At 41.6% G+C, this 11207-nt stretch overlaps 1 protein-coding gene across 1 annotated transcript; it reads left to right on the forward strand.

Moving 5' to 3' along the window:
• Positions 1-240: 240 nt before the first annotated feature.
• On the forward strand, positions 241-1920 carry LOC112617013 (coiled-coil domain-containing protein 160). The gene has a single exon (XM_025373745.1). The coding sequence runs from the start codon at positions 620-622 to the stop codon at positions 1781-1783; it is 1164 nt and encodes a 387-aa protein (XP_025229530.1). The 5' UTR covers positions 241-619; the 3' UTR covers positions 1784-1920.
• The last annotated feature ends 9287 nt before the right edge of the window (positions 1921-11207 follow it).

Genomic DNA, 11207 nt, shown 5'->3' on the forward strand with positions numbered 1-11207 from the left:
CATATTTTTATAAACTTGGAAAGTTGTTCGTGATTTAGTATGCTGAATTTTCACCTAAAAACTACACTCAGAGTCAATATCTTGAGAAAAACACATTTGGTGGCATTAATATTTGCAATTGTTGACATTAGGTTCTCCTCAAGAAATTGCTGTCAAAACAGATAGAATTCTGTACACTTGGCAGTCTTGACTAAAAGCAAAGCCCAAGACTGGAATAGCAGGAATTTATAGGTCAAGACAGAAGGGCATTTGGCAGAGTTAGTCATAAGGAAGTCCGCATGGTATACTTTACCAAAAGCAGCTCACATCCCACTAAGCCCTGATGTTTTAGTCACTTTAAAGAATGAATAAACAGTAGTCCAATCCACAAGAACTAGAAAGGCATCAGACACATTGAAAGCACAGGTATTACCAACATTAACCTATTAATTTCAAATCACTTTTTTATTTTAAAGCAGTCTGTTTTTATGTGTACAGTTGTTTTCTTATAGAATTACTTTCTGTGTGTACAGTAAGTAGCTAAATGTGTCAGTTTACCAGTTCTATTTCATAGGATCAGAGACTTTTAAAGCTGGAAGCATCTGTAGAACTTAGCTCGTTCAGCCCTTTCCATTTATAAATGAGGGAACTGAGGCCCAAGTCATTCAGTGAGTTAGAGAGAGAGGCCAGCACTCAAATATTTAGATTCTTCACCCATGGGCCAGCATTCTTATTTCTTTCTACTATGCTAGCTACTAGTGTAAATAATGTGCCTGCCTTGGTTTTAAATTGTGTTTTTCAGATATTGGAAGAGGGGCCTGGAGAAATGGATGCTAGAAGAAAACACTGGAAGGAGTATATGTTTACTCCTTTTTTTAGTGCACAGGATGTTCTAGAAGAGACTTCTCAGCCTGAATCTTCTTCTGAACAAACGACTACAGATAGCAGCAAGAGAATGGAAGAAATTTATAATTTGTCCAGTAGAAAGTTTCAAGAAGAAAGTAAATTTAGGAGGAAAAAATATATTTTCCAACTAAATGAAATAGAACAAGAATCAAATTTAAGAGAGAACAAGATAAACATTTCACAGAACGAGACAGACACAAATTCTGCATCCTATGAATCATCTAATGTGGATGTTACAACCGAAGAAAGCTTTAACAGCACAGAAGATAGCTCTACCTGCAGTACAGATAACTTACCAGCTCTACTAAGACAAGACATAAGAAAGAAACTTATGGAAAGAATGTCTCCAAAACTTTGCCTGAATATTTTGAATGAAGAACTGGAAGAACTTAATATGAAATGCAGAAAAATAGAAGAGGAATTTGAAAACGCTGAAAAAGAACTTTTGTACTACAGAAAAGAAATATTCACAAAACCTCTAAATTTTCAAGAAACAGAGACAGATGCTTCAAAAAGCGACTATGAAGTTCAAGCTTTAAGAAATGACCTGTCTGAAAAAGCAACAAATGTAAAAAACTTAAGTGAACAACTCCAGCAAGCCAAAGAAGTCATCCACAAATTGAACCTAGAGAACAGAGATTTAAAAGAAGCTGTTAGGAACTTAAAACATCAAACCAAGTTTGGAAATGTGCTCCTAAAAGAAGAAATGAAATCGTATTATGAATTAGAAATGGCAAAGATCCGCGGAGAGCTCAGTGCCGTCAAGAATGAACTGAGAACTGAGAAGACCCTACAAGCAAGAAATAACAGAGCCTTGGAGTTGCTTAGAAAATACTATGCTTCTTCAATGGCAACATCATCAAGTATCTTTGACCACTTTACTGGGGATTTTTTTTAAAACTTAAAAATATCCTTCCATTACACAAGTCATTGAGCCAAATCAGTGTTTATTGTATTTGCTTTGTGTATTACTTAAAATATATGTAATAGGATGTTATTTTCATTTTCGGTAAATCACAGTATCTATAAAACATATACATGTTTCCAAGCTTCTGCTTTCTCTTTCTGATGAAGTTATTCCAGGAGTACAAATGGAAACGAAGCTTTGGAAATCTCATATATTCACTCAAAAACACATACTGATTCACCAAATCATTTATGAATACAAATCAACAGCCATTTTGTGATCTTGTAAGCAAATATGTCCTTGCAACGTGAATATTTTTCCATCTGTGTTCATTGATGTTAACAATAAAAATCTTGTTTATGTGTATAAGCCTAACATATGCCTGTGGGTCTTGTAACTGCCTGTTCAAACTCAATGGGATACCAAAAATGTATCTGCTTACTTTGGGGGTCTAACTTTAATTCGGTACATATAAACATCTCTGAAAAAAAATGTAGTTTTTTTCTTCCCCCTGCTGTTTTTCCCCAGGCTTTCTCCTTTGACCTGGCCACGGTTCCCATAGACTAGAAGACAACTTAGAGACATTGCTGTGACCTTTGCTAGAGCCCTGCTCTTGTCAGCAGTGGCTTTTGTGTTTTTCTTATGTTGACCAGTAAGGGGCGTTGTTTACACAGTTCTCTCAAAACTCGACCAGGGGAAAATTTCGAAGCTTCCTCTCCGGCTTACATCACAAGTTGGTGGGGACTGTGGTGAAGTTGGATGTCATCTGGATAAACTTTCAGTGAGCTGGCTTGATTTTTACAGTAATCCAGCCCTGTAAGGGCCCCAGGTGATGACAATTTATTTTACACTTATACGTGGTGAAAATGGACTGCCTCAATCTTTTGGTGGAAGTGATGGGCCAGTTGATCCTTTACCATTTGTTTGTATCAGTTATCAAGATATCCTGTAATAGGAGCTCTATTTGCATGGTGTTTTAAAGCCTAATGAACCAAATGTAACTGCAGACTATGAGAATGAGATACAATTGTAAGGGTTTAGGTATCTTCCCTGTTGGGAAAATCCCCAGACTGGGGATTTGGCTTCCAGTACTTGCTCTGCCAGTAACTAGTTAGTTAACTTTCTTCCCCTAAACGTCCTTATCTATGAAACAAGGCAGCAGATCTATCATCAAGATTCTGTTCAGTTCTAATGTTCTGTGATTTCACCTCAATGATTTTATTTGCAAGTGTAACTCTACCTGTAAGGAAGTAAAACTCCTATGGCATTGGATGCATTCAATTCTTTTTTGTTTTGTTTTGTTTTGTTTTTTTGAGATGGAGTCTTGCTCTGTCACCCAGGCTAGAGTGCAGTGGGGCAATCTCGGCTCACTGTAACCTCCGCCTCCCGGGTTCAAGCAATTCTCCTGCCTTAGCCTCCTGAGTAGCTGGGATTACAGGCACCTGCCACTACACCTGGCTAATTAATTTTTTTTTTTTTTTTTTTGTCAGTAGACAGGGTTTCACTATCTTGGCCAGGCTGGTCTCGAACTCCTGACCTCATGATCCACCCACCTCGGCCTCCCAAAGTACTGGGATTACAGGCGTGAGCCACAGCACCCAGCCTGGATGCATTCAATTCTAATACTTTGGGGGACCTACTTTGCAGACCCCCTTCGAAAGAAAATATAAGCAGGGTCCTTTACATAGATTGAACATCTCCAAATACTATCAATAATAAATCAATAGAGGTTGTTTCTCTACCTTTCTCTTGTTTCCTCTTTATTCATTAAGGCTGGGGAAGGCACTGAATGGATACTGACTAAGCTGACCTGGAGGCTGAACAAGTCTTGCCTTGCCTGGGAAGATTGGCGTAAATTGGAAGATGCTAATCGTTGGAGCTTTCTGACTTAGTCCTGATAAACCTAACCCAAGCACTGGCAGCCTGCCTCAAAGGGGGAGATGACTTTCAGGTTTTTAGTGGTCACTGGCTTCCCACCAAGGGTCTAAGTATGAAAGCAAACTAGGAACTCGTTGCCCTGTTTTACTCTCTTCTTCATCACCCCCTTGTAAAATTACCCCTTTGTACTTGCCTCATAAAGACTCTCATTCCCTGAATGCTAATGCGAAGAACTGCTTACATGTTTAAAAATTTTATAATGTATTAATTAAGCTACTAGGCTCAATCCTTTCAGTATAATTCTTTTTTTATTATTTATTTATTTATTTATTTATTTATTTTTAGAGAGAGGGGGACAGGGTCTTGCTATGTTGCCCAGGCTGGACTCAAACTCCTGGGCTCAAGTGATCCTCCCCAGTAACTTGGGCTACTGGCATATGCCACCATGTCTGGCTAGTGTAATTCCATTTTCTTTTCTTTTCTTTTTTCATTTTTTTTTTTTTTTAGACTATGCCTTGCTCTGTTGCCCAGGCTGGAGTACAGTGGCATGATCTCAGCTCACTGCAACCTCTGCCTCATGGGTTCAAGCAATTTTCGTGCCTCCGCCTCCTGAGTAGCTGGGATTACAGGCAGCTATTTTTTTTTTTTTTTTTTTTCTTAGAGATGGGATTTTGCCATATTGGCCAGGCTGGTCTCGAACTCCTGAGCTCAAGGGATCCACTCACCTCAGCCTCCCAAAGTGCTGGAATTACAGGCATGAGCCACCATGCCTGGCCTATAATTCTATTTTCAAAGAGGAACTTTTATTCCAGGAGTATTTCTGTGAACCAACCATACATTTAAGGTTTTCAGTGACAATTTGGTTTATCTTGCCTGAGCGTGTATGCGTGCTTGGGGGCAGGGAAAGAGTGGTGGAAGGAGGTCGAGAGACATTAAGTGTATGGCTTAGACTAGGTCTAGGGCAGGGGGTGGGGTTTCTTTCTAGGATGGAGCTAGAATTCAGATTCTTGATGAGACAGCCTGAAATACTAAGACCCAGCAAGGCCTGCCCTATGGAAAGATCCTATGGAAAGCGTAGGTCCAGACAGACACTAACCAGAGAAGTAATATACGATCACTAACTTCATAGGGCCAAGGAGAAACGGGAGCCAATGTCACAGACCAACAGTTTGGAATTAGGAAGGGATTGCATCAAAATAAAAGCAGGGCTGGAATAAACTGGGAGAAAGCTGAGCTACTATTCCTCTTCATGGGCAGATGATAACAGCAGTGCGTTGAACTAGTTTAAGGAACTAGAATCAGTATATCATCGCTTTACTTTCTAGTATATTAAATGGGAGATCTGGAGGTGTCTTTGTTGTTGTTGTTGTTTTAGAGGTGGGGGCTGGCCTTGTTGCCCAGGCTGGAGTGCAGTGGCACAAGTAACTCACTGCGGCCTTGAACTCCTGGGTTCAAGCAATCCTCCCCACCTCAGCCTCCTGAGTAATTGAGACTACAGGGGCTTGCCTCCATGCCTGGCTAATTTTTTATATTTTTAGAGACAGGGTCTCACTATGTTGTCCAGGCTGGCCTCAAACTCCTGGCCTCAAGCAATCCTCTGCCTTAGCCTTCTGAAGGAGTGGGATTACATGCATGAGCCACCAGGCTTGGTCCTTGGAGGTGTTTATTTTATTTTATTTTATTTTTAAATAGGAATGGCACATCAGGCCACTCATCCCTTTAACTAATATGTTGGGTAAAATATTTGAAATCAGCAATGCAGTCACACACCATTCATCACCAACTTCTAATCCCTTACTTATTAAGAAGCATGGGCTGTCACAGTTCTCTAGAAATATCTGTTCCACCTTGGTTTAATAATTCAGTTCTATAAACATTTGGTGAGTACTTATTGCCACAGTTCATTCCTTCTAAAACACATTTTTAAAAATTTATTGACATTTCCTGAATTTGGGACACATCTTCAAATTGATGATATGTCATAGAATAATTGTCAGTATTTTGTTTCTCTTAGTAATTCATGAAATAATGGTGTGTCTTACAATTGATGGAGTTTTAGATTTGATGAAATAAGGTATGTGCTAGGCTGGGAATATGGGAATCAAAGGGTTTATGAATAAGACAAGTCTCTGACCTCAAGGAGCTTACTTATGCAATTAACTTAAACAATGTGGTAAGAGCTATACCACCAACGCTAATATAAAGTGCTGTGGGAGCATAAAGGAAGATCAATTAATTCTGCCTGTGGGACTGGGAACCACTTCGTAAAGGAGGTGACATTTGAGCTGGGCCTTGAAGGATATGAAGGATTTTTCCAGACAAAGCATGGGAGTAGGAGGCAGGGACATTTCTGGAATGTGAATATGGAAGGTTTATTTGGCTTCAAAGAGGACTCAGCAGCAATGAATTAGAGCACTGGTATGTTACGTGTTACTGATTTTTGTTTGTTTGTTTGCTGAGATGGAGTCTCGCTCTGTTGCCCAAGCTTGAGTGCAGTGGCACAATACCGGCTCACTGCAACCTCCACCTCCCGGGTTCAAGTGATTTCCTGCCTCAGTCTCCCGAGTAGCTGGGATTACAGGCACCTGCCACCACGCCCAGCTAATTTTTGTATTTTCAGTAGAGACAGGGTTTCGCCACGCTGGACAGGCTGGTCTCAAACTCCTGACCTCCTCAGGTGATCCGCCCGCCTCGGCCTCCCAAAGTGCTGGGATTACAGGTGTGAGTCACCTCGCCCAGCCATGTTGCTGATTTTTAATGTCTCGTTTGAGGTTCTACCCTGAAAACTACTGGGAATTCCAACATTTTTGGTCATTTGCAGATAGACTGGAGAATGATGTTCTCAAGACATAAAGACCAGGTTCCAGATAACAAACTGCAGAAAACCATTTTGCTGATGCTACTCTACCTTTGAACGCTATCATTTTTGTTTTGGAAACAAAAGACCTAAGAGATTTTTGTCATAAGCCAAGTCTGCCGTGAGTAGACTGGTTTCAAGGAGATGTATGAAAGAGAAACATCACAGTTGCTCCTCTCTCCAAAGAAGCATAGAGCATAGAGGTTAAGTGCACAAACTTTGGTTATCCACTTACTAGCTGTGTGACCTTGGGCAACTTGTGTAATTCTCTGTAGCTCAGTTTCCTCATCTTGTAAGACAGGGTTCATAAATAGTGTTTTTGAGAGGTAAGATGAGATCACATACAGTCAATAAATGTCATCCTTGTTATTATCATTATTGCCTAATTGACAATGGGAAATCGACCAAATCTATCTGTCTCCTCCCAGCTATTACTCTCACCAAGCTTTTTATACCTATTGTGTTCCCTGGAGAGAATATGATGAACTAATTCATAATATGTGTATCAGTGATGTGTGTATATATTTGGGAAGGTGGAGCAAGTTGCAGAGAAGACATGTTGGTTTTATTAGTATACGAAGTCTTAAGGCAAAGTAGCAAATCTATTGTGATGGCTCTTCTGGCCTCAGGAAGGATCCTGTGGAGGGAATTTCTTGGGTTAGAGCCTACCCAGCCCCCCTCCAATCAGGTCTGTGTTCGACTGGGCCCTGGGTCTAGCAGGCAGAGTACCAGAAGGAGGAAGAAAGCCCTGCTATAGTGCTCCAGAGGGAAAAATCTCATCTAGGAAAAGGGAATGGAGACAAGAGAGGCTACTATAGCATTTTTCATTTCCCCTTGGCACAGGGAGCCATGCAGCTGGGGACCCACTACTACAGCTGCTCAGATAAAAATAAGTCATTGTCTTGTCCTTTGTACTCATAAGACACTGAAGCTATAGTTATCTATGTATTGTAGGTGTACCCTCCTTTCCATACTGAGTACCAAGGTGGTGTCTCCCCTGTTTAGTGGTCAGAGCTATTGTTCACAGGGTCTCTCTCTCCCTCCACCTCACTACCTCTCTCTGTGAATGACACCTTTGATCACACTCAACTTTCTGATGATTGCTATGTTTCACTGGGTGTAGGTTGTCATTTCCCAGGAGACTGGGCTTATTACTGGTTCTATGAGGATGTGTTATGGGGTATCCTCAAAGAATTACTTTTGCCTTTCAGCCCATGCCTGTTGACTCCGCAACAGGTGTTGTCATGTATGTTTCAGACCATGACAGGAGGCATACCTAAGAGATTCTCCTTATGCCACTAGCACCCTAGCCTGTATTTGGGCTATTGGTTGGAGCCTAGTAACAAAACTTTATCATGTGTCACACATTTCCACATGCATTGTCTTGTGTAGTCTGCACAAAAATCCTTGATTGCCACTCATTTTTTACAGGTGAGGAAACCGAGGCTCAGAGATATGAAATGACTTAGTCAGTATCACAGAGCTAGCAAGTGGTGGATCTGGGATTCAAACCAAGCCTGTCCAACTCCATTAGGATGCTTGCCCCATTATATCAGGTCACCTTTTGTGCTAAAATTAATGAGCCAAAGATTAATCATCGTAGAGATTATTTAACTTTCCCAAAGACAGACTCATTTAATACTGCCACCTGGACTCAACTTGAGTCAGTCATCTAAATGGCTGAGATGAGCAGTGAAGATGCAGCTTATTACTGGAAAGACTGACGTGTGCATGTCTTCTGATGGCAGGTTAGTAGGTCTACATGAAGACACAGCATCCTCTTCCTATGGTTATGGAATGGATGGTAACAGTAACATCAACGAGAACAATTGAAATATGAAGCCCAACTAACAGCTCTCTAAATAAAGAAAGCTCCAGCACTGATGGAGCCAAATCAATAAACAACCAGGACTCTTTGATGAACACTCACTTTAGCTTTGGGCTCTGACTTTTATAATTCAAAATGATTGATCCTATTTCACCCAATACTCATTTTTTCCTTAGATTATTTGCCTCCTAAAGTGTTTTCATTGAAAGCTAACTAATCTTTGAGAAAAATAAATGCTGTGAACCCTCACCCCCGAACCTTGCTGCTTAGAAAGTGTTAATTATACTTGATGATTTATATGTTTTCCTCTTCTTTCCTTGACTCCCTGGTAATCTTCTTAAAGTTACAGTAAAGGAATCATATTCTGCTCACTCATAACTGAATCAATCCTTGAAAAAATATTTCAGGATCTTTTTACTAAAATATCTTCAATAACAAGACAAAATGTTTTCTTTCAAACTGACAAATGTATGCAAGATTGTCCAAAAAAACATTTCCCCTCATACAATGAAGGAGAAGAAAATCGGGAAAGCTGCTTTTGACTTCGTAAATGTGGGTTATGTCAGCAGAGAGCCTGGAGGGCATTTCTGGTTTTGAGGTAATCAACCTTTTAAAATGCATAATACACTTTTATGTGGTTTTAATGAGTACAAAAATATATTTGCATGTAGCATAAGGACTTTTTCCCCACAAAACATGTGTTATCTTGAATCTTTTCCTTTGGGTATATATTAAGGTATGTTTATAAATAAACTGCTGAGAGCAAAGGGGCTCCAGTTCCTATGTTTGTGCCAGGGGAGAGTGCTGTACTAGAAAAAGCAGGAGACATGGAGTTTGCCCACTTTGTTCCTCTGGTAGAAGATAATGAGATGGAATTTTGGGTGGTAGATGTTTACTGGGGATTGACACCTGTGAAGGAAAAGGGGGAGGAAGCAAGACTGGGCAGAGAGAAGTTGAATCGCCATGCAAGCCTGACAAAACCTCAGCAACCCCAGCAGGGACCTCTGGAGTATTGTTCATCAGAGTGCCCCGAATTGGGTAGAAATACCTGGGCTTTTGTTTTACTTTATTTTATTTTATTTTGAGGCAGAGGCTCACGCTGTCACCTAGGCTGCAGTGCAGTGGTGCAATCATGGCCCACTGCTGCCTCTACTTCCTGGGCTCAAGCGATCCTCCCACCTCAGCCCTCTGAGTAGCTGGGACCACAGGCGTGCGCCACCATGCCCGGCTAATTTTTGTATATTTTGTAGAGACGCGGTTTCACCATGTTGCCCAGGCTGGTCTCAAACTTCTGGGCTCAAGTGAGCCACCCGCCTCGGCCCCCCAAAGTGCTAGGATTTCAGGTGTGAGCCACCGCACCTGCCCCCTGGGCTTTTATTCTCCTGCCTCATTGAGTCGCCAGATGCAAGCTGCCTCTGTCTGGAAGAATATAACCTGGGGCCGAGTGTATGAGTGTCTCTCTGCAGGTAAGGCAGGCCTTGCAGGAGCTGACAGCTGGAGACTGCCTGCCAACCTCACTCCCCACCATTGGACAGCAAATCCTTTCTTGAGGTGGTGCATCTTTGTGTCTACCACAGTCCATCGCTTACATCTCTTTCTCAATTCCTTCACGCCTCTCCCAGAAGGGAACCTTGGAAGAGTGGTATTAGTGGGACAAACTACAGCCCCCACTGCTACAGTTAGTCTTGGGGCTGCAACTGTTTCTCAGCACCTGCCGCCTCCACTGCTCATTCTAGGTCACGCTCACCCATAGCTACTGCCCTCTGGTGGCCATGATGGCTTCCTGGTTGGCCTGACCCAGACCCTAATTTCTGAGGGGCTAAGAGCAGCCTGGTCATTATCCCCTTCTCAGGCTGGGGCTGCTGTATCTGTCCACTTATAGTCACAATTTGGCAAGGAAGTACTGAGATATGCCCAGGTGGCACACCTATTTCTCCCTCTCCCCATTGTGGAACAGCAGCCCCATCTCCTCCTGATAATTTGAGTGAATTACTGCTACCAAGTCAGTGACCCCTTTTCTGGCCTACTGGTCTCTGGACACAAGGAGCCCAAAGTGTCCAGGCAGCAGCTGTAGCTTATAATTCAGTAAGAGGTTGACTCTGGAAATGATGTGTCTCCTTTGGAGACCAGGTCCTCTAGCCCTGTAGCATGTAAGGGAGAAAATGTTTCTTTCCTCACCCATTGTGAGGTTCATACCTAGCACCCCTATAACAAAACACAAATTAACAAGATAAAAGGAGACAAATTTATTTAACACAAGTTTTAAGTGACATGGGAACCCTCAGAAATGAAGACCCAGCGAAACAGGAAAAACTGCTTCTGCTGTTTTCTCAAATGCCAAGGTATCATAGTTGGGGGTAGCGTGTCCTGAACCCTGTCAAGAGTTACAGAGCACAAAGTTCCTATATTAGTCAGGATTCAATCAGAGAAATGGGGCCATTAAGAGATTTTATTTATTATTATTATTATTATTATTATTATTATTATTTTGAGACAGAATTTCACTCTGTTGCCCAGGCTGTAGTGCAGTGGCGCTACCTCAGGTCACTACAACCACTGCCTCCTGGGTTCAAATGATTCTCCCACCTCAGCCTCCCAAGTAGTTGGGATTACAGGTGCATGCCACCATGCCTGACTAATTTTTGTATTTTTTGATAGAGATGAAGTTTCACCATGTTGGCCAGACTGGTCTTAAACTCCTGACCTCAAGTGATATGCCCGCCTCAGCCTCCCAAAGTGCTGGGATTATAGGAGTGAGCCACCACACCCAGCAAGAGATTTTATTTTTATATCTATACCATCTACATCTATCTATCTATCTATCTATCTATCTATCTATCTATCTATCTATC

The sequence above is a fragment of the Theropithecus gelada genome, unplaced genomic scaffold (genome assembly GCF_003255815.1).
Source record: "Theropithecus gelada isolate Dixy unplaced genomic scaffold, Tgel_1.0 HiC_scaffold_15804, whole genome shotgun sequence".
Taxonomy (NCBI): Eukaryota; Metazoa; Chordata; class Mammalia; order Primates; family Cercopithecidae; genus Theropithecus; species Theropithecus gelada.